At 39.8% G+C, this 24,433-nt stretch overlaps 1 protein-coding gene across 2 annotated transcripts in view; it reads right to left on the bottom strand.

Annotated features, from left to right (window-relative positions):
• Window positions 1–23,921, bottom strand: part of KLF7 (KLF transcription factor 7) — a 284,623-nt gene extending 260,702 nt beyond the window's left edge. The window contains exon 1 of one of the 2 annotated variants that reach the window (XM_068244976.1): window positions 23,280–23,921. In XM_068244976.1, the coding sequence (XP_068101077.1) occupies window positions 23,280–23,381 (102 nt within the window). In that variant the 5' untranslated portion in view covers window positions 23,382–23,921. Of the gene's footprint in view, window positions 1–20,793; window positions 20,896–23,279 lie in introns of those variants that run through there. The other variant, XM_068244975.1, reaches the window with a different exon arrangement.
• Between the last annotated feature and the right edge of the window lie 512 nt (window positions 23,922–24,433).

Here is a 24,433-nt window from a genome sequence, read left to right as displayed (position 1 = left end):
ATTGTTGACTATCACCAGATCTTGTGTCTACTTACTGTGGAGGTAAGTCCACCGCTACCTCCTTTTTAAACGGATTTTAAATGTTTTTATCCTATTTTGGCACCTCTGTTACTGTATCTCATCGTATTTAAAGTCCACCCTTGGTGGATGGGTGTTACCCCCTATTGTTTGCTAGCTACAGAGAGTGACTTCTTAACCTGAGTGGGGTCAGATTCTAATTCTCCCCACCTGCCTTTACAGTGGTTGCTTGTGTGGTAACCCATGTTTGTGAGTATAATATTATACAGTGCACCTGCTTTACCTCATTTGCAGTATAAATTACTACACCATATTGGGCTCTCGGTGTCCTTTTTTTGTTTCCTCTATACAAGCTTTAGACAACGGCTATTGTAGGGATTAGATTGTGAACTGCTCTGAGGGATGTAGCTAAAAGGAGGAGGCATCCCAAAAACATATAAAATAACATTAAAAGGGGTTTAAAATAAACAATGTAGGGAGAAAAATAAAAAAAACGTTTATTGTACACTAAAATGACAACGCATTTCTCTGGTGTACCACACTTCTTCAGGTCAATAAGGTGTCTGTTGGCGAGTACAAAATGTTTTGTATCCCTCTACAGAAGGTGTGCTAACCATTGTGAAGGAAGAAGTACAGTCCTGGCCAAAAGTTTTGAGACTGTCAAAAATATTAGTTTTCTCAAAGTTTGCTGCTAAACTGCTTTTAGATCTTTTTTTCAGTTGTTTATGTGATGTACTGAAATACAATTATAAGCACTTCATACATTTCAAAGGCTTTTATTGACAATTACATGAGATTTAATTACATGAGATTTATGCAAAGAGTCAGTATTTGCAGTGTTGGCCCTTCTTTTTCAGGACCTCTGCAATTCAACTGGGCATGCTGTCAATCAACTTCTGGGCCAAATCCTGACTGATAGCAACCCATTCTTTCATAATCACTTCTTTGAGTTTCTCAGAATTAGTTGGTTTTTGTTTGTCCACCCGCCTCTTGAGGAATGACAAGTTCTCAATGGGATTAAGATCTGGGGAGTTTCCAGGCCATGGACTCAAAATTTCAATGTTTTGGTCCGTGGCTTCTTTGCTGCCCTTCCAGGCCATCTTCCAAAAGTCTTTGCCTCACTATGCGTGCAGATGCGCTCACACCTGCCTGCTGCCATTCCTGAGCAAACTCTGCACTGGCTGCACTCCGAGCCCACAGCTGAATCCTCTTTAGGAGATGATCCTGGCACTTGCTGAACTTTCTTGGATGCCCTGAAGCCTTCTTAACAAGAATTGAACCACTTTCCTTGCAGTTCTTGATGATCCAAAAAATTGTTGATTTAGGTGCAATCTTAGTAGCCACAATATCCTTGCCTGTGAACCCATTTTTATGCAACACATTAGTGGCTGCATGTGTTGCTTTGCTGGTCACCATGGTTAATAATGGAAGATCAATAATTTCAAGCATCACCCTCCTTTTAACATGTCAAGCCATTCTAACCCAATCAGCCTGACATAATGATCTCCGGCCTTGTGCTCGTCAACATTCTAACCTGAGTCAACAAGACGATTGCTGAAATGATCTCAGCAGGTCCTTTAATGACAGCAATGAAATGAAGTGGAAAGGTTTTTTTGGGATTCAGTTAATTTTCATGGCAAAGAAGGACTATGCAGTTCATCTGAACACTCTTCATAACATTCTGGAGTATATGCAAATTGCTATTATAAAAAGCTATGCACCAACCTTTCTAATTTCCAATATTTTTGACAGTCTCAAAACTTTTGGCCAGGACTGTAAATCAAAGATGAAGGAGAACGTGAAGCGCTGCGGCAAGATAATGTCACATAGGTAAATTAACCCTCTCTGCTTTGACCCCCCTCTCGGACATGAGTGGGTACAGTTTCACTTCTCTTGAAACTTATAGGTAAAGTAAGAGTTTAACAGTCATGCCTTTTTTCCATATTTCCTGTTAATGTATGAGCATGACATGATTGCTAGTCACCCTGAAAGAAGCATCTGAAGATCTTCATTGTGCCACCACTAGACTAATGAAGATAAGAGCTGGGGACAATCACAAGCCCTATCAGAACAGTGACTGTAAAGGTGCCCATAGACCTGACGTTTATGGGCAGATTCGACAAAGAGACAAATTTATCTCTAATCAAATATGATTAGAGATAAATTTGTCTCTTGTTGAAGATGACCATAAATTACAGGCTGATTCCTTCCTTTCCAAATGTCTCAGCCCCAAGGATGGATAGCCATATGTGCTCCACCACCCCCTAGGCAGCCCCCTACATGGCCAGATAGCTAAAAAAGCCACTGCAAGCTGACTTACTTGGCATGGTTCCTGCGACTATCCTGCAGCCGGAGCCTCCATTCACCGCTCTGCATTCAGCCCCATGATGCTGAACATCCAGGTCTCGGCTTGATAACATCATCAAGCTGGGATACGGATATTCAGGATTGTGGGTCTAAGTGCAGAGCGGTGAATGCAGGCTCTGGCTGCAGGATGGTTGCAGGAACCAGGCAAAGTGAGACAGGCTGCTTGCAGCTGCTTTTTTCTCACGATCTGGCCACGGAGGGGGAGAGATGAACGATCACTGCACTTGGCTGCTGCAGTGATTGTTCATCTGTGGGGGGTCTCTAATTGGCTTAAAAGGAACATTTTCCCTTTCACCAATTAGTACTGCAGCTGAAAGTGCCTGGGGCATGCGGGAGCGAGGCTGATCATGCACAGCTGTGAAAACCAGCAAAATCGTATATCTGCATTCTCGTGGCTTTTATGAAGTCAAAGAGGACGTAGATATACTGTAGTGGTGGGATAAGTGGTTAAAGTGGTACTATCATTAAAAAAACAGTAAACAGTAAAAACATGGATTTAATACACTATGAGACTGCTTTGATGTTTTTCAAAAAGCACATTTGCCACATCACTGTAGCTGACTGATATCACTGCCGACTGAAGTTCTCCCCCCCCCCCCCCCATTGCCTCGACCCGGCAATGGCAAACTTAACAATTTGCAGTTAAATGTGTAAATGTGTACAGAAGGCATTTTAACCCCTGAAAACAAGTCAGATGGTTGATTTTTTTTTGCAGTTTTTAGTACTTCAGACCATAGATAATACAATAACACTTTAAAGCCTGGATTTGATTTTACAGTAGTTGTCCTCAGTTTAGAATGAAAATAATAATGCTACTATAACTGCCACTATGATTCGAAATTAGTTATACATTACTATCTTGATGCAACTGAAGATAACATTAAGAAAAAATGGTAATTAAATTCTGAAGGTTTGCCAAAACCAATATATTTCTCTTAAATGTTAAATAGAAAAACATATTTTCAGCTAATGATTTAATAAAACCATGTGTCTTTATTCTCTCTTTCATAGTGCATATTTTGTTAGGATAAAAAAGTAAAAAAAATAGAATCTGGAATAAATTGGCCTATGTCAGTGGTTGTAAATAATTGACCCTTATTATTAGTGGTCTATTAAAAAAGGTGGACAAGCCTATTCATATATCAAATTGGTATTTAGCAAATTTAAGGTTTAGATTTACAATAAAAATCTATGTTAATTAAATCAATGAAAGGGACATTCTTTATGATCCATTTTCTTTTCACAAGACCTAAGCATAAAAAATGCATTTACTAATTGTGTCAGCGGCTTTACTAGATAATAAAAGTAAAGGGTAATAAGCAGCAAAGACTTGTGGAGCAGCACTGGCTTCTGCTGATAAAACACCATTATCAGGAGCTATGGCAGATTCAATGGAGCAATGTCTGCAATTTCTTTGGAAAATGAAGAACTGTTTTACGTAAAAAAAACCACTTTTACTGATCAGTGTTCCCTTGACATATTGGATGCTAAAATGAGTCTTTCTGCACTGCATTTGCTTAAAAGAACAATTTTGGAGGAATTATCATAAATATTGCCTTTTAGAAACCGTAGCAGTTATTTAAACAAACCGCATTAAAGTGGTTTTGCAGGAATTTAGACGGACATTGAAGCTCTATGCAGACAATGGATGACTGCCATCCAATTTCATCTGGGATAAGACTGGGCAACGCTCCTTCCACTGCACAGGAATTGACTGCCTTCTAGAGCCAATCCTGCTTGGGAAAATAGGGAATGCCTTCGCCTGGCTTGTTGACTTCCTGCTTTTGCATTCCATCATGGAAGAAAGTCTTGTCTCTCTGCCACTCACTGAACCATACAAAAAGTACACTTATTGGTAAGCAAACACACACGTGAGCAAAAGAATCACTTGCCCAGCATTGTGATGGACTGGGCAGTGGATTCAAAATAATGATGACTGTAATGATTTTCTATGAGCCAATTCATTTTAACCTATTCTACCCAAGTCTGTTGTGTAAGAAAAATTGTGTCTGCACTAGGGATGTGCTGGTGATTAGAGGGATTTCACATTTCGCAAAACTGAACCGACTTGTTAGTAAGACCAAGTCATGTTGGAAAGAATAAATCCACCTATGTCACCCCCTACCCCCTTGATAAATGACATGCTGCTCTCCATCTTCCAGCTGTGAAGGCAGAAGTGTCAGGAAGATGGGGAGCAGCGTGAAGCACAGCGACAAGAGGCGGCATTATAGGTGAGTTAACCATCTCTGCTACAACTTATGCCCATCTAACATGCTGGTTCAGGTTCATGAAAAATGGGAAACTGAATTCTGCTCATTCTAAGTCACCACCATACATCCGACCCTGTCAATGATACATCTGTCAAAATGGATACAGAAGCTACATGGTGTGAACAAAGCTTCAGGTTATACTTTACAGACTCAACTTCTATCTTATTGTTTGTACCAGCGTTCAGAAGCATATATAATGTAACAATACGAGGCACTATTGAGGATATTGTGGAAATTGCTCAGATTATTTTGCTGTATTTGGATCAGTGAGAGATGAACAAGAGGTTGCATGCTGTACTTTTAGTACCCTGTACATGGAAACAGTGCAGCCCACTGAGGCACTATATGCATAAACATAATCGCATAAGCTGATAATGGGACGAATAATAGCAGGAATTAATTTCTTCAGTGTAGTTAATTTATGACATATACAATAACATTTATATTAAGAATGATTTTAGATTTTAAACTTGTATCTATTGTTTTAATATATTGTATTAGATATTGAGTACTAAGTTAATTCATGGGGACCTAGACTCACTAGGATTTTATGTAGTGAACTGAAAGAAAATTGTACAGCCGAGCGCCTCTATAAGCAAGAAATCTTATACAGTAGCATTGCCTAGTGGGTGCTGAGGTAGTGAAGCAAGGAGGAATGGCAGTAGGAAGTTGGCTGCTGCCCTGATCAGCAAATATCCTCATTTTAAGTACATAGTTACAAAGTAGTATTTAATTCCTTAATAGTAATGAAACTTGGAGAATAGAAGCAGAGAAGAACTTACGATGACTATAAATCACTTGACTTGGCGGTCGACTGACAAAAATGACTGAATCGGATGAAAACCAGTGCTGCCAGGAGCATGCCCGATTGACGATGCAACCAATTTCGAGCCGAAATTGGTTGCATGTATTGATTGGACATGCTGGTCAATATCTGGGCGATGTGCTCTATCACGTGCATGTCAGTGACAGAGTGCAATATCGGGACAAGTGATGAACGCAACAGGACTCCCAGGGCTGCTCCCCCAGTGTAAATGCCTTCCTCACACCATGCATGCATTTATACTTTAACTGTCCGCTGCTACAAATGCACGCATGGGGACACAATTACACTAGGGGGCTTGACGATTCCTAAGAGCTTTCATGCTGAATCGCCATGCGGTATATGGGCAGCCAACATATCTCTCCGTGATCAGATTTGATTAGAGAGAAATCTGTCTCTTGGTCAAATCTGCCCATCAGTACTAGATATATGGACACGTTTACTCGTTTAAAGTACGCCAAGTACCAGAAAACAAATGTTTCCTGATAAAACAATAGAGTGAATGTATGGAAGTCTGGATTAACTCTATGAGTATAACCTAGATTTTGGTTGACACAGGTAAAAATCTAGGCTGCATACAGAGCTTCCTTTTAGGTATCTCACATGTTGCTCATTCTCCTTACTTCCTTTCTACATAGAAAATATTTTGTCTACAGGCAGGAGAGGTAAATGTTAGGCACAGGGTAGGGGGGTTAGTGCTAGGCGAAGTTAGGGCATGCTTAGCGTTAGGCACAGGCAGGGGGAGGTTAGTGTTAGGTATAAGTGGGAGTGGTGTTAGGCACATTTAAAATAAGGTTAGTTTGAGAGTAAGGTTATGGAAAATGATAGTAGAATATTAGCAAAATCACCTAAATCCTACTATCTGTAATCTGCAATAGTAGAATATAATTAATATTACTGTATTCTACTACAGATATTATCTAGCGCCCACATTTCTGTGTGCCCCTTTTGTTGGTGTGCCTGTGCAGAAGTGAATAGCTAGTTATGATTTATGGCCACTTCTTATTTGCAATACATATATTTGCAGGACAGTACCTCCCTTGACATTCAAAGCATTGGTAAGAAAGATATGGAGTTGATTCACAAAACTTGCCCGAGGAATCATCTTACCTTACTTTAAAATATATTTTTAGTACTTTTCAAGCAAAAATGAATAAATAAAGTGCTTACAATAAGTATATAATACGTGTTCCTATAGTTTGTATTACTTTTTTTGCTTTTTGGGGCTTAATCTTCCTGGCGGTAGCCCTGAGCTACGCTCGGGCTAGCCGCCGGGTGCTCAATGCAGAGCAATGGAGTGCAGCGGGTGTTTTTTACTCCCCTCCCGAAGGATCCAGATGCAGGCAGCCATTCTACTTCCTCTCCACAGAGGCTCTGAATCACTCTGGTGAGATCGCCGTCAGTGATCTCACTACAGAGTTAAAGAGCCACTCAGAGGACGGAGGGAAAATTGCAGTGCTGGAGCCCAGGAAAGTGAGTGTGTGTTGGGGCTGCTACTGGCTTTCTGGCAGCATGATTTTTTTCCTAGTTTTAGGGACTGAAATGTTCAGAAAAGACCCTAGAATCTGGATATAATCATACCGCCAGGGCGGGGCCAGTTTGAGATATGGAGACTGTTAGAGAAGTCCTTTTGGATCTGGATAATGAATGAGTGTGTGTGCGTTTGCGTGTATTCATAGCTGTCCATTTTTATGACTGCTGCATGGGACTGTATTAAAGTTAAGCTCCAGCCCAAACTTATACTGGTTACTAAAGATAGAATAAGGATTTCCCCTAACGTCCTCAATTTCAGTGGCCCTATTACTGAGGCTAAAATATTGAGGTACTATAATGCAGGGGCTTGATAAATTTAGCTATTTGAATGGAGGAAAATGTAATAAAGAGAACTTCAAAAGGAAGCACTGTAATAGAGGGGACTATAATTGGGGAGTTCAGCACAGTCTGTGTTACACTGCTAGAGCAACACTACAATCTATTAATTGATTAAAGAACACTGAGCATCTGGCTGCTCCTAAATTCAGAACAAATCACAAACGAACCTCTCCCTAAGGGAAGTTTGTTAATTGTGTGGGATTTTGAGGTGCAGGTGGTATTTACTTACCTACAGTGGGCTTCTCCATAGCCCCCACATCTATATGAAAGCCTCCATTTTCTGTGTCCCTGTGCCATAGGTTGAAGTTCCTGCGGTGATGTCCTGTGTCCCCACCTGCCGTAATGCATGCTTTGGACATGCAGTGCATCCCAGGAGATGTAGTTCATTGATGCGGTTACATCTCCTGGCCAGGAGATGTAATCACATCAATGGGGACATAGGACATCCCTTCAGGAACCTGCAGTCTTGCAGCACAGGAACATAGAAAATGGTGGCCTCTATACAGAAGGTGGGCTACTGAGCAGCCCTCTGTAGATAAGCATGCCTGCTGCACCCCCCGAAAGACCATTTAATCAACTGAGGGAGATTTGTTTCAGAAGTTTTCTAACTTTTGTGCACAGTTAATTTTAATCTGCTTATGCGGCGTATAATATACTCATCACTGCAATTTGTCTTTTACAATAAGGCATCGCAAAGCCTTGCCACATAGTCAGCCTATCACATGACTATAAAAGCCAATTAGGGAACTTACTGTCATTTAAAGTGTTGCTCTGATTGGTTGTTTGCTGAAGCCCTGAAATTCCTAACACAGAAAAGGTAAGAGATGTGAAACTGAGAAACTGAAGGACCTCAACGATTATGGGGGCAGGGAGAAGCTCCAGGTAAGCCAAAATCAGCTTATTTCCCTGCTCAGGTGGGCTTTAAGTGATTTCAAGCAGGCCTCTAACTCACCACAAGTAGTGATAATCATGTCCCTTTAAGCCCTGTTGGGTTCACTGTTAATGGGAACAAGTTAGTCTAACTGTGTAACCAGTACCATGCATTCAAGGGCCTGAGTCCACTGATGCAGTTGTGTCCACATTTCAGTTACACATTAATGTAACAGATGCTGAAAAGCGGACAGAAGCGACACAACTGCGTTAGTGGGCTCGGGCCCTAAGTAAACCTATCCCTGCAGTAGCTTCCTTTAATCACATAGGCAGATGCAACAAAACCAAAGACAAGATTTACAGGCAGACTTATTTGTTATATTCTGCTTATCATGGTCTGTGATCACACGGCACGTTAGAGAAACACTTTGACTTCTCACTTATAAAACCTATTTAAAAAAGATTAATGATCCAAGAAGCAGTCACAATGAAAGGCAGTAGTCGGCATATGGGCAAAATGAAACAAATCTCTACTGTAGTGTATGTACACTTCATAGATATTTGTAACTCCTCGGCTTATATCAATAAGGAGCAGTTTGTCAAACAAATGTTTTCGGTTTGATACTTGTACAACTTGGATATATTAAAAATTAAGTTTTCACTGAGGTTGCTTACAAATGTCTGCAGCTTCACAAGAATGAATTCAATATTCAAGTAAATCTCATAGCTGTGCAACATGACCCAGGTGAGGGTTGCAAACTTTTGCCACCTAATATTAACAGTAACTATCAAAACCAAACTTTTGGCAGCCACATGTTTAATTTACGCACCACCCTTAGGGGGAGACCCTCAGGTACCCTGAACAATATTCATACACAAACTTCAAACCCGAGAGTCTTCATGTGCTTCAATAATTTTAATTTACAGCCTGGAAAACATTGTACAAAACATGGTTCACACTACATCTAAAATTCTAAAACCAATGCTGATGCATGTGAGCGCTACTTATTTCCCACTGTCCTCATCATGGTAAAATACCACATTGATCACCCAGCATAAAGCCTATGCGAATCAATTGGTATATCCAATCATGTCTGGACATATGTGGGCCCTCCACCCGGCGCACACCACGAGGCCTCCTCATTCACACTCTGGCCACAATGCACTATGTGCTGTGAGATGGGACTTGTTTTTCCACTGCTGAGGTCGGCCAGTCCTTAGCTTTTCCCTTCTTGAAATGACCTTTGAGCCTACGTGTAAATGGGGATATAGCCACTTAAGTAACTACTGTCACTTTATCTTATTCATCTCCATATTTCCGCCAATAAGATCTCCACAATGTGATGGACATAGGCTGGCCAGCATAAACTCACAGTCCACTACTTCTCAAAAACAGCTCAGCAGTATAAGCCATATTTGCAATGCACTATGTACTTCCGTGCGTGTAAATCGTTGTGTGCTGGTATGTTACTCACGACCTTCTTGCAGGATCTGCCGCCTTCAGAGGGAGCTCCGCTCAGGGCTTGCTTGACAATATCCGCCCGACGCTGGTATCGCATCACCTCACACGCTTCCTGCCCTGGTCAAACACCTGTCACAAGCGAAAGTTCGTGGTGCAGCCCCGGCGTCCCGGGTAGTGAGCGCTCACATGCGTCTGCGTGTCCCCGCCCACTGACGCGTTTCGCCCCACCCACGGGGCTTTCTCAAGAAGGGAAAAGCTAAGGACTGGCCGACCTCAGCAGTGGAAAAAAACAAGTCCCATCTCACAGCACATAGTGCATTGTGGCCAGAGTGTGAATGAGGAGGTCTCGTGGTGTGCGCCGGGTGGAGGGCCCACATATGTCCAGACATGATTGGATATACCAATTGATTCGCATAGGCTTTATGCTGGGTGATCGATGTGGTATTTTACCATGATGAGGACAGTGGGAAATAAGTAGCGCTCACATGCATCAGCATTGGTTTTAGAATTTTAGATGTAGTGTGAACCATGTTTTGTACAATGTTTTCCAGGCTGTAAATTAAAATTATTGAAGCACATGAAGACTCTCGGGTTTGAAGTTTGTGTAATATTAACAGTACATTTCTGTTCTTCAGTGAGAACAGGGGAAGCAGGGATCTTCTAAACTGCTATTGTACAGTAAATACTGTGTGAATAAGCTTGTCGCTATTCCCACTGGGTCTTTTTCCAATTGCAAAATAATTTCTCGTTGGTGGAGAAAACTTGTGTCCACCCGAGTCTTTAGCTTTGTCAGGCCACACTCCAAATGCAGGGAGGATATTCAACTGCAAAGTTATTAACTTTAAACTAATGTTTTTGTGTTATGCAGGTGCCTAATGGAAATGGTGAACATAAATAATAATAATCTGTAGAGGTAACCATAACTTACCTCACAAATGGGTCTAAATCAGTGATTTTATTAAAGCGAATCCAAACCAAACATTTTTTTAATTCAAAATATTTAGTTGCACCACTCTGACACATACAAAGATAAATAAATGCTCATTCAAGCCCATGAGCATTTCAGTGCATGCTTTTCACCCTTCTCTTTCCATAACTAGGTTTATACAGGTGGCAGCCATTAGCAATTCCTCCTTTGCCGGACACCACCTACTCCACCAGTTTGCCAGATTCTATCCCGCCAATATGAAAGGAAGGGAGGGGTTCCTCCAATAAATGTAAAATATTTTATGTTTGTCATCATGCAGCTGAAAAAAGGCTGCTATTTATTATTATAATTTAGAAAATAAATGTTATTTCTGAAATCTTGTATTTTTAATTTGGGTCCACTTTAATAAGGTTTTTTAATTGGTATTTTAACAACACTCTGTTCTCTAGTGTTTTCAAATGTTCTGCAGCTCAAAGGAGAACCATAGTAAAGCCTGGTAAACACCTTCAATTTTGTTTGGCCACTCACTGACCGATTCTACCACCTCCATGTAATATGAGAGCTTACCTACACAATCTATTCATAGTAATCAAAATCTGCTGACCCTGATACTACATGGAGGTGGTAAAATCGGTAATTGATAGTGCATTAAAAATTGAAGGTGTGTACCAGGCCCAAGCCAGACCTTCTTTTTGACTGTGTCTTACTTCCTCTTTGTTCTGTTCCAGCACAAAGCAATAGCATTGTACAGATCAGCAAAGTTCTCTGAAGCCTATACAGACAACAACCCCAGCTTATACAGGGATGTAAATAAACTCTTAAGCCTGGTACACACTTTCAATTATAATTGCCGAATTACTGATCAATTTTACTCCTTCCATGTAGCATGGGGGTCAACAGAAATTGAATACTATGAGCAGATTATGTAGGTTAACTCTCATACTACATGGAGGTGGTAAAATTGGGCACTGATTGGCCAATCATAATTGAAAATGTACCGGGCTTTGCAGTACTTCATATACAAGTGAAATGAATGGGGGGTTTTCGTTCATTTTTTTGCTCAATGATTTATTTTTAGTGTAGGTTTATTCAAATCTAGAAAATAAAATATTTATTAATCTTTCACATTTGACAATTCCAGTCAGCAAGTGGAGCTCCCAAAAAGGGGCGTGTTTTGCAGTTCTGAAACTGCTGAGAGAATCACAAAGGACTGACATGACCTTTCTTATCTGCCCCACACTAATTAATGATATTGGACTTGACAACTTTGACTAATTTACTTAGTGTTACAAAGGGTGCCTCCAGGCAAGCAGACACCTTTGGGCATTCTTATTAGAAAACCAAGCAGACTAAAGAAAATAAGAAGCAAACCTGTACCCCATATTAAATAATTACTTTTATAAAATCCATGATATATATAAAAAAAAATAACACAAGCCATTAGTTTGTTAACTTGAAAAGGTAAATAAAAAAAAAAATAAAAGTACAATTAACCAAAAGCAGTATATTTAAAGGGAACATGGAGTAAGGAGTGTATGGAGGTTGCCATATTTATTTCCTTTTAAACAATACCAGTTGCCTGGCAGCCCTGCTGATCTATTTGGCTGCAGTAGTGTTTGAATCACACCAGAAACAAGCATGTGGCTAATCTTGTCAATAACACCTAATCTGCTGCATGCTTGTTCAGGGTCCATAGCTAAACGTATTAGAGGTTGAGGATCAACAGGACAGCCAGGCAACTGTTATTGCCTTAAAGCAAATAAATATGGCAGCCTCCATATTCCTCTTGTTTCAGATTTTCAGTTTGACTTCAATTATGAAAACGTTAACAAAAACAGACTGTATTCAACCTCACAGGGATTATACAACAATTAAATACGCAAAAGAATAGTAAGAAGATGTTGTGACATTATAGCAGAAAACATTACAAGAATATGAAAGCATCAACATAAACTATGATCCAGTGAACTACAGTATATCAGCAGGACTACAACCATATTTCCTAATATTGGCACATAGCGTGTTTTTCATAAAATCTTCGTTTATACAAATCAAAACTTCAGCTGCCAACAACATTCTAAACTATAATTACTATATGGCTTTTCTCTATATTCAAACAGCTTTCCTTGTGCAGTAGGAGTTTAGACATTAATAACCTGTTTGACTTGTGTCTGAAAGGCTGCAAAAAGTAGCCTTGCATAATGCTTTTGTCAGAGAGGTCTAATCACTACACTGCTCTAATATATTTCCCAAGAATTAAAATTCATATTTTGCAATACTGTATGTGTATATATATATCTCTAGTATATCATCCACCACAAAAGGATTCCATAAGACCATCTCCTCCCAGACCAGGGCATCATTGAGCTCCTGGACTGCCTGAGGCACAACCTGGCAGGATAGGATATTCTGAGAGATAATGCCCCAGATGTGTATAGGTCAGGTTAGCATGGGGTTCAGTCAATGGTATAAATTCCTTCATCCTCTTGGATTTTCTTGCATACTCTCATTGGATGAAGCTAGGCTTTGGCATGCATAAGGGGGAACCCAAGACCCACTGCACCAGTGTAAGGTCTGACAATGGTTCCAAGGATTTCATCCTCATAACTAAAGGCAGCCAAGGTGCCATTGTCCAGCTTTTTAAGGTCTGTGAGTCCCATCATGGGTAAGGGTTCCCAGACCATCCTTAAACCACTACCCAATGGTAGGTCATGGTGAATGATGTTACAGCCAGCATAATGTTCTCTGTGGCTTCTCTAGGTATACGTTTATGTACGCCGCTGGTGAGCTGGGCAAAGGGTGAGCCGAATGCTCGTTCACCCTGCTGCTGCTCAAATCACCTGCTGCATAAAACACTATTATGCTCAAGTCGTCACAACTCGGAGGGAGATGTAATTTGGGGTCTGGCGAATGGCCAGACACCCTGAATTACCCTTATACATCCCACAAAGTATAACATTACTGCTATGGTGGCACCTAGTTTCAGCACTCGGTGCTGTGTGCAGTGCACCAAAACTACCTGCTTCGTTCTCCAAACCCTTTCACATTTGTCATATAAGCTCAGGTTGGACCTGGTCTCACCTGTGAAAAGCAGAGAGCGCTAGGCCTGCCAATCCTGGTATTCTACAGCAAATGCTAGCTGCGTGCCACAGTGCCAGACAGTGAGAAAAGGGGCCACTAGAGGATGTCGGTCCCTAAGTCCACCCTCATGAAGTCTGTTTCTGATTGGTCAGAGACATTCACCCCAGTAGCCTGCTGTAGGTAATTTCTTAGAGCACTGGCAGTGCTCATCCTGTTGTTCCTTGACAAAAAGGAGCAGATACCAATCCTGCTGATAGGTTAAGTGCCTTCTATAGCTCTGTCCAGCTCTCATAGAGTAACTGCCTTTTTCCAGAAAGCTCCTTCATGCCATTGAGACTATGGGCTTGATTCACAAAGCGGTGCTAACCTAGTTAGCACGCCTAAAGACTTTTGGGCATGATAAGCATTGCACTAAGTAGGTTAGAACCGCTTTGAGGGAAAAACTTGCGCGTAAAGTTTTAAGTACGGTGCGCGCGAAACATCGCATAGGGTTTAATGGCGTTGCGCGCGTAACATTTTACGCGCATAAAACTTTACGCGCAAAACTTTGCGTGCAAGATTATTTTATCACGCCTAAACTGAGTTTAAGCGTGATAATGGGCTTTCCACCAACGTGCTAACAGTAAGCACGGCTTTGTGAGTCAAGCCCTATCTGAGAGAATAAGCAAACCTTCTGGCAATGGCATATCTTGATGTGCTATCCTGGAGGAGTTGGACTACCTGTGCAGCATCTGTAAAGTCCAACTATTCCTTCGTGCTACCATTAGTGACACTGACCATAGCCAAATGCAAAAGGAAAAAAAAAAACAACAGAAAAGATGAGGGGAAAAATGTCAGTGGCCTCCACCTGTTTAACTATTCCTTTTGATGGTTGTCTCATTGTTGCCCTTTTAGTGCACCTCCTGTTAATTTCATTAACATAAAAGAAGCTGATACAGATTAAGAACCCCTTCTGCTACTTTACTGACCAGAACAACATCCTAGAAGTTTCATTGGCTTAATGCTATACTCCGATTAAAAAGCGCTCCTTTACATTTTTGAGCAGTTTTCATAGGAAACTTATTCAACAATATTTCTGTACTATCTATTAAGCAAAAATCTTAAGGTTTTAGGAAAATACCCCAAATAACTGCTTCTGCAATAAAAGCATCAATTATTTATTAATTCAATCTCAAATATTCTATAGAAAAAGAAAAGTTTGCTTTCTTAAAGCAAACTTTTGTTTTTCTTAACATCTTAGTAAGGGGGCTTTTAGGACCATTGTAGTCCCTTACACACTCCAATGATTTCTGGGTCACCATGAGCTTGCTGGTTAGTCTGTACCTTAAATATTCTATGGTAGGCTTATTCAGTAATCTTTTACGGAGATCTAGAAAACAAATATCACTGATATCTGTATGTTCCCGCAGTTCCCAAATAAAATTTCTATTCAGTATTAGCTTAAACTGTATCATACTAATGATGCACTGCATTGCTTTCTATGGGATTGATGGTCTGCAGTGATTCCTGAAACTTCAGAACATCATATTGTCCACGGTCCATGACCAGGAGCAGGGCCGGTTTAAGCAACAATGGGGTCCCAGGGCAAAATAAACCTGCCCCCCCCCCAACATATACCCCGGAACAAAAATCGGCATTAGGGGACCTTTTTTGCAGCTGGTATAGTCAGGGTGTGAAGTCCCAATCGGTCGGAGCTCCACATTCTGGCTATCCCAGCCTGCATGGGGGACAAGGGGTTAAAAAGTTTCAGGAGGTGGGACCCCCACATAATTTTTTTTAAAAAAAATTCCCACGCTCTAAACATAAAAAAAAAAATTGGGAAAATAGGAAAAAATGCCAGGGATCTTCATACAGCCATATTGCGGCTGTATAGCGATCCCTGGCTAAAGCGCTGCGGCTGTGTATGGACCCCCTGCAAACCCCGTCAGGAAATTTATTGCACTTTCGTTTGATGCATGTAAAATACACTACCATTAGGTTTGCTACTAAAAGTGACATTTAGCGCATTTAAAAGTATACTTTTTTCCTTCGAAACGTTAAAATCGATTTTCTCAAAAACTATAAGGTCTTTTTGAAAAATTGTTTTTTCCTCTTATTCCTAATGATCTCCTTAACATATCCTGCAAATTTAGGGTTTCTAGCGTTTAAGGTGGATTTTCTATTAACCATTAAAGTCGGCAGGTTTTTAAATGTGTATTTTTTTTTCCTTTGAAATTTTAAAATCGATTTTCTCAAAAACTATAAGGCCGATTTGAAACATTTTTTTTCCTCTTGTAGCCACTGGGGGCCCCTACAAGCTCTGGGGCCCTGGGGCAGCTGCCTCCTTTGCCTTAATGGTAGCGCCGGCCCTGACCAGGAGGCGAGATACTGACCAGTCATCTGAGCAATGATTTAAAACTTAATGTAATAGGAATATTTTATATTAGGTTCAGTACTAAATCAGGGGAAGCTGGAGGGGAATATGTAAAGGTGACTTTTATGTTGCCTTTTCCTTTTCCTGGTACAGTAAAAACTATAAATTAGCCTCCCCCCTCAATAAGCAATAACTTAAAGGAATACTTTAGGGGTCGGTTGAGCTTACTTCTTTTATGTGCTTTCTTGATGGTCCGGTTGTTTGTTTCACATCTTTATTGTGATTATAGGTTTACGTTAAAGCTGGTGCACAATAGAACAAGACTATTGTTTTAAAACTATAAAATGAGGTATTTAGTTGCACTTTTTTTCTAACGCCACTTACCTTAAAGGAATACTGTAGGGGGGTCTGGGGAAAACTTGTTGAACTTACCCAGGGCTTCTAATGGTCCCCCACAGACGTCCTGTGCCCGCGCAGCCGCTCACCGATGCTCCAGGCCCGCCTCTGGTTCACCTCTGAAATTTCAGACATTAAAGTCTGAAAACCACTGCGTTGCCATGTCCTCGCTCCCTCTGATGCCACCAGGAGCATACTGCGCAGGCCCAGTGGAGGCTAAGTTGGTATGTGCCTGCGCAGTACACTCCTGGTGACATCAGAGGGAGCGAGGACACGGCAACGCAGACGCAGTGGTTTTTAGACTTTAAGGTCTGAAATTCCAGAAGTGAACCGGAGGCGGGGCCGGAGCATCGGTGAGTGGCTGCGTGGGCACAGGATGTCCCCAGACCCCCCCTACAGTATTCCTTTAAGGTAAGTGGCGTTAGAAAAAATTTGCAACGAAATACCTCATTTTATAGTGTTAAAACAATAGTCTTGTTCTATTGTGCACCAGCTTTAACGTAAACCTATGATCACAATAAAGATGTGAAACAAACAACCGGACCATCAAGAAAGCACATAAAAGAAGAGGAGTGGGGTCGGGTACATAGATATCAAGTTCCAAGCTTTATTACACCATCAATCCATTAAAAGCATAACACAGACAAACATTGGATAGCAGAGAGGGTAGGTGCTAGCCGTTTCGCTACACTACCATTTCATCGGAGGCACTCAGCATAAGGCCTATGATGAAGAGGTAGTCTAGTGAAATGGTTGTCAGGTCACTCCCATGTACAGTATATGAGCACAGGTATCCATATATAGGTCTTATTTAGCACCCTGCCTATAAAAGTATCTAGTGCCTGCAGCTATTGTTTTTCAGAAAGCACCTCAAAGACCATGCACATAAATACAAGCTCTCTAGAAGCACTAAATGCTACAGTGCTACTTCCTAAGAAAATTGTTACCTCTGCTATACCACTGCCTTATCATTGAAACTTCCCATTCTCATCACCACCAGCAGACAGGCATCTGGAGAACCATTGATTTTCTAATATTTTTATTAGAAAATTCAGGATTCCAGGGCTTTTAGGAGAAAAATATGAAAATTGTGAGCAGACATCTCTAGGAATCTGCACTGCAGTCAAGATGTCACTTGGGTACACTTATAGAAGTTATAGGTAGTGTCACTCTAAGGTAAAGAAGGTAAGGTGAATAAAGCATACACTAATCAATTTGGCTAGCATATCAGTATGCATATTGAAACCAAATAAAATCAAACTACATCAATTTGACAAGATTCTCGTGTACAGTTGTATCATGACCTGGCTTCATTTTTCAGTGAAACAAAATACTGGTCTGTAGGTAGATTTTCAAGATAGCATTTTAGTTAATTTACATATTGTAATACAAAAGGGGTCATACAGGGACAGCAACTACAAAATCATAGCCTAATCTTTGCTGAGTAGCTGCAAATGCATCCTTTCAAAGTTCAAAATTACAGGTTCTCAAAATCTAGCTGGTAATTAGCTTTAACAATATTTCTAGCAGCCAGTATGTGATATTTATAAACCTTCCTTGTGCTTGGTTTCAATAACAAAGACTCTGCAATCTCACGCCATGCAACAGGCCTTGATATTTCAAAAAGCAGCTAATGGGCATTTTCTGAGTAAAATACAGCATGTAGACTAGTTTTTCATGTAGACTATACAAATTTTTATTGGCCAACTAGAAAAGTCATATTCTTATGTTCAGTTTTCTTAAATTGTTTTGACTGTTATGTGCCAAAATGCACCTTCTTCCAGCACATCGCATGCTTAAGGTGCCAAACTGCAACAGACAGTGATCAGTCAACATGCACATCAAATGTTTTAAGAATCTATTTGATGCATCAAAGGCACTGTGTGATAATATTGCCCATGGTTATACTTATGTAGCTGCTATTTTCCAATGCAAAGAAAGGAGGTCAGTACAATACAGTGCAGCACTACATACTGTACACAGACTCCAGAAGCTAATGGTTCTGCAAGTGATTTAGTCTTGAATTATTAAACATTAAGGCAATGCTCTTTGGGCCTTATTTTAATTATTCATATTAATGCTTGGAGATGGAATTAAGTTTTTTTCCCTTACTAACAGATTGTTTTATAACCGTAAATAAGATTGAAAGCACATGCTTTGCCCTCTAGACTAGATACAGTATATTTCAATCTTAAAAAAATATATATTTTTAGAGATGACTGGAACTGCTAAAATGGGAAATGCTGGGGCCCTGGCCTATAAACTATTGTATTTGGTCTATAATTCTAATAATATATTCAGCTTTAGTTATAAGGCTCCATAAAATAAACTGAAATGATTTAGCCTAGCTTGTTAGAGCAGCATCCTAGAGGTGCCCTTTCTTTAAAAATAAATACAGTAATTCATCTGCTGTTTTTGTAATTTCTATGAACACAGAGGTCATATTCATGCCCATTTTGTGAACACAGCTTTCTGTAGACATGTGTGACAGCCATTAATGTTGAAGCCTTAACAGAAGCCTGCATGTATAATTATAGCATGCACAAAATCTGCTCTTTGCACTAAAAGCAGCATAGCCTATCCTGGAAAATGCTTTAGATTTTCTTAACAAAGACCAAAAAGAAATCAATAGTTCACTGATGAATCTACAATGTAAAAGACAAGCTTGCATAAGTGCAAACATTTCTCTTTCATAATAACTCTTACAACTTAAATGGGCATCCCTCTCCACTTTGATCTATTGTTCTAAAGTGCAAATGATGTTATAGTTTTCTACTGGGGCAGGCAACAGCTGCAGCCAAAGTATCACATACAGTGTGCCTTGGGCATGCTGGCTATGTCAACAGATTATCTTACATTGAGCTGTCTAGACTGTTATTAATATGCAACTGATTCAACAAACTGGCTTTGTAAGATGTGGCTTTTAAAAAAGAAGGGATGAACAAAAAAATTGTAATAAACATTGTAATTACTCTCTTCAGTACACACAGCAACATATTTGGCGATAGCAGAACAAACAGGGAAAAGATACACTTTTAATGACCTTCTGAGTATTTATGACGCAGCATGTCTCCATCACATCATCAATGATATTGGACCACCATCATCACATGTAATCATCATTTAATCCAACATTTCCTTCTTCAATAACACAAAACCAAATCACTGTGCTGAAGTTTGCAGGCATGCACATGTCTTCTTACACACTCAGCACTAGATGTTTCCCAGAATCATCACAGATAATATGTCCATCCCTAAAGTACAGGTTATGCCATTGCTTAATAAATGGCCTATTCTAACTCATTTCAGATAAAGGTTGGGTTCCCAGTGGTCAGTTGCATAATGCACGTGCTATAATGAGCGTAAACTGCAATGGAGACTTGACATAGACTTAAATAATAAGCCTTCATGCAGCCTTCATGCAGCGAGTTAGAATAACACAATCAGTTACAACGTAGTACTGTTAACAGGCCCACACATTGTATGGGCAGTGGGTTGACATGCAGAATTATTCTGCAGCACAACTGAGCACTGTGAACTAACCCAAAAGGTTATATTTACAACAGCATGGTTATTAAAGTTGCTCTGTGTTTATCAATATCCCCAGCTGTCAAACCCCCTTCCCCCCCCCCCCCCCCCTGCATTTCAAAGAGTGAGATAGAGTACAAATGGTCACCCTTTATGTATAACAAACATTAAAATAATACTTTTGTTTAATACAATGAATGGCTTCTCCAGCATAAGAACCTATTGTTTTACAGCATCTTGGCCCACATGGAGCAAGGCACTTGATATAATGAGAAAATTATTTAAAATAGACACAATAAAAGTTTAAATCCCAAATGTTTATTTATATGTTAGTAATATGACGCTATCTCTACATCTGGTTAAAAACATGATGGTAAGCCAGTTGTGTCCCAAATGAATTTTAGCACAGTCATATGTTTTTCTTAGCATTATAAGCTTTGTGCTGATTAAGAATACAGCAGCAGGTTAGAAGCCATTTGGTGTTGCTGAATAAGCACCATGCTTTAAACTGTAAAATCTGTACTGAAATTGCATAGAATCACACAGGCAATGCTGATCTCTTGGTGTTTACCAGCTAGATAAAAAAAGAGTCTAAAAGTGAATGGATGTGACAAAAAATGGCCTAAAACCTAGATTTCCAACCAGTGCCATTAAAAATAAAAACATAAATAAAATATATCTTTTTTTCCAATGTGCCTGATAGTGACATTACAAAACTGGTAGTGACTACTAACGCACATGATGCCTGGGAATTTCCAAAAATGAATGTGAAAGTGATTGTGCCTATGCAGTTAAAGATTCAGAGGATTAATTTAAATCATTCACCTGCTGCCAATTTTCCTCCAAGGATGGCATTGCTGAGAAGTAGCCTGTGTCGTGCACAATCTGCAGTTCCTGGAATATGCTATAACTAGCCAACACATCCATGTTTGCAAGATAGGAAGAGAAATATTGATGTAATCCTTAATTGCTGTCCTTTTAGAACAATGAAAGATCCGGAGGTCCGTTTTTATAAGTATTTAGCAGTGATTACAACAGTCAGAAGAAGCACACAAGCAACAACAGAAGACAAGCTGATCAGTCAAACCAAAGCATTACAAAAATGACAATGGTGGTTGATACAGATATACTGTATGTAAAAATCTCATATAAAAAACAACAATGAAAAAAGTCAACATCCAATGTGCTAATAATGGTATGCAAAAAGAAAAAAATCCTATGCAAGGCTTTATTGTGTCCAAAGCTTGTACTAAGAAGAAAGATGCAATTTCACTGACCACAAACTACCATCTATTTGTACACTAATACTGCCTGATCATGGGTGCAATGTTTGCTCTGTACTTTAGCAGCAAGGGGGGATGAGAAGTGGATGCATTTTTTTCTTCTCATAAATTTTTTCTCTTCTTCTTTTTTTTTTTTACCCTCTGTTTCTTGAGACTTTCTCCCTCCTCCTCCAGATTTGCCAGATGAGTAAATTCCGCCTCCATCCCTCCTCCTCCCCTCCTCTAAACAGACAGACACCATTGCACAGGCATGAAAAATTCTTTAAAAAAAAAGCTGTCACTCAGTAGAATCTATGGCCATGTGTTATAGTTTCCTACTCAGGCAGCTACAGTCAAAGTATCACATCCAGTGTTGGGCTTGCTTGTCTTATCTTTTACCAAGCTGTTTGCAGATCTCCAATGACTAAGGAACTGCAAGTCCCAGCATACACTGTGAGACAGCAGTTCAAAGTTCATGTACAGAAATACAGAAATATGCAGTACATAATACATATAGCTATCTGATGGTGCACTGCTAGCACATGCTAACAAACAATCAATAGTCTGTCCTAGTTAGAAGTATTTTTATTTTCTGTTCACAAAGTAAATACATTTTCAGCAGATCCATCTGATTAACAGACATGGCCGCTATACAAGCAAAGGATTTGGGATTTTAATTCCTTAACTTTAAGGTGACACATTGCTCATGAGCCATGCCAGGTAAGTCGTTGATTACCCAATAAGGTGAACATTCTAAAATACTGTGATCTTTGCAGTCAGTGCATGCTGGAATTTGTTGCTCCTCCAGAACTAGTAGGCCAGGCTTCTAACATCTGGTCTAGACTGGTGACTCCAAATCAAGTGATTCAACAAATTGGCCTTGTATGGTATGGCCTAGTTATAAAGATAGAGTGTATATTTCGACAATGATTTTAATTAAATGATTCTGATATTATTTCAATGTATAAGTTATTAACCAACACAATGAAAAACACTGACAACAAACACAAATATGAACATATACTTATTATGACATTCTACCCACAAATCATAAAGGATTGTATGTATTACATGTCAATATCACTGGATTACAGCTATCACTGCATCAACCAACTGTAATGTAATATCCAACATTTAGTTACCCAAGAGCAATTGTGAAAATATTGAGCCAAAGTTTGCTGAAAGTACACTTACACAGTATGTGTCATATAAACCAAAAATGCCATCATGAAAACCAAAATAATATAATTAAACATTACACTGCAGAATTTGCTATTGTTTGGTAAGTGATCTATTGTGATTCATTTTAGCCATGTGTCTGTCTTTGTGGGAGCTCATCTGCATTTAGTGATATCATTATCAAAATATGTTTTTCCTGCTTCCCAGAATCCAAACTGGAAAGAGGATATATTCTGCTAGTTGCAAAGTACAAACTGTTACTTAGGTAGGATTGCTATCCATGACAACAGTGACATCCTCAGCACCAGCTCATGTGGTGCTACCAGCTACTGTATCAGTGCAGCACATGGAAAAATGCAATTGTTACATTCACAATACAGAATACAAAGACTTGTGTAAAACCACCAAACTGTATGTGTGTATATATATGCTACAACATGTCAGCTGTCATTTGGATTGTGATGTGATTTATAGGAACATGACCTTAGTGTAATGTGATTAAATATCAGGGGGATTCTGCTGATTTAAAAAAAAATTAAAAAAAAGCAGCATGATAGAAGACATTAGGTTTTGCTGATCCAGCATGATTTAGAACAGAACCATGCAGGCTAATAAGATAATAAGAGAATGCATTGAATGAATATAGCTGTTAAAGGGACTAATCGCTGTCAGACTTCCAGCTTGCTTAGTGCAATTAAGTCCACATGGTGGTGTATATAAAAAAAATCATGCTTAGTTTCAACATGCCTGAAATTTCTAAAGCTCTAGTTATTATGAAAGTGCCAGATGCCAGGAAATGTCCAAAAATGAATGTGAAAGTGAATGGGTGTATGAAGTTAAAGATTTACAGGATTAATTTAAATCATTCACCTGCTGCCAATTTTCCTCCAAGGATGGCATTGCTGAGAAGTAGCCCGTGTCGTGTACAATCTGCAGCTCCTGGAATATGCTATAACTAGCCAAAACATCCATGTTTGCAACAATAAGAAGGGAGAAAAATATGGATATAATCCTATTTGTTGTTCTTTTACAACAATAATAGATCCAGACTTCCGTTTTTTTGGGTGACTATTCAGTAGTAGAGCACGAGCAACATCAGGAGTGCTGAACAATCAAACCATTTAAAAAAAATGAATACATGTGTATATGTATAAAATTATGTACAAAAAGTCAATATCCAGTGTATTAATGGGATGCAAGAAATCCTTTGAACGCTGTTTTGTCTCCAAAGCTTGTACTAGGAAGAAAGATGCAAACTCAATGGCATGAACGTGTCATCTATTTGTACATTAGTGCTGCCTGTTCACAGATGCAATCTTTGCCCTCTACTTTAAGAGAAAGGGAGAGAAGTGTACGCATTTTCTGTCTCTCTCGATCTTTTTTTTTTTTCCCTTTGCTTTTTTTTTCTCACGTTCTCTCCCCCTTTCCTCTCTTTCTCCCTCTCTACTCCTTGAGAGACTTTCCCTCCTCCTCCTCCAGCTCTGTCAGATGAGAAAACCCCACCTTCCTCCCTCCTCCTTCCTCTCCTCCAAACAGACACCATCCACAGAACAGGCAGAGGAAATTCTTGGAAGAAGCTGTCACTCAGGAGACCTTATGACCATGTTAGGAGAACGGGGAGGCAGCAGAAAGATGGGACCCGTCTAACAACCAAATAGAAAGACGGCTTTTCACGGAAGGCGGGTCTTATTAAAAAATGTGTACTTTGATAGGCTGACGCAGATCTTCTTTGCTGCCTTACAAGGCATTGTAAGACGAGCTATTTTTAGAGGGCTATATAAGCAGCTGCATGCGTGCGGTTGCGAGGACTGTGTAGAGAGCTCTTCTCCGGAGTCTGCTGAGTGCAGAGAAATCCCGAGACTATGGCTTCATCAGCACAAGCCCGTGCAAAGCAGGCAGCAATTACATACTAGTCTTGTCTTTCGTGGTTTGTGCTCATTTTTCTGCATTTAGTTGGCCAGGGTTTTTTTACTCTGTGTAGTCTTTAGCAGCAATCTTTCATCAAACTCTTCCTGTAAGTACTC

The sequence above is a fragment of the Hyperolius riggenbachi genome, chromosome 7, assembly GCF_040937935.1.
Source record: "Hyperolius riggenbachi isolate aHypRig1 chromosome 7, aHypRig1.pri, whole genome shotgun sequence".
NCBI classification, from domain to species: domain Eukaryota; kingdom Metazoa; phylum Chordata; class Amphibia; order Anura; family Hyperoliidae; genus Hyperolius; species Hyperolius riggenbachi.
The sequence above is the reverse complement of the archived record's forward strand: the minus strand, read 5'-3'. Positions and strand labels throughout refer to the sequence as shown.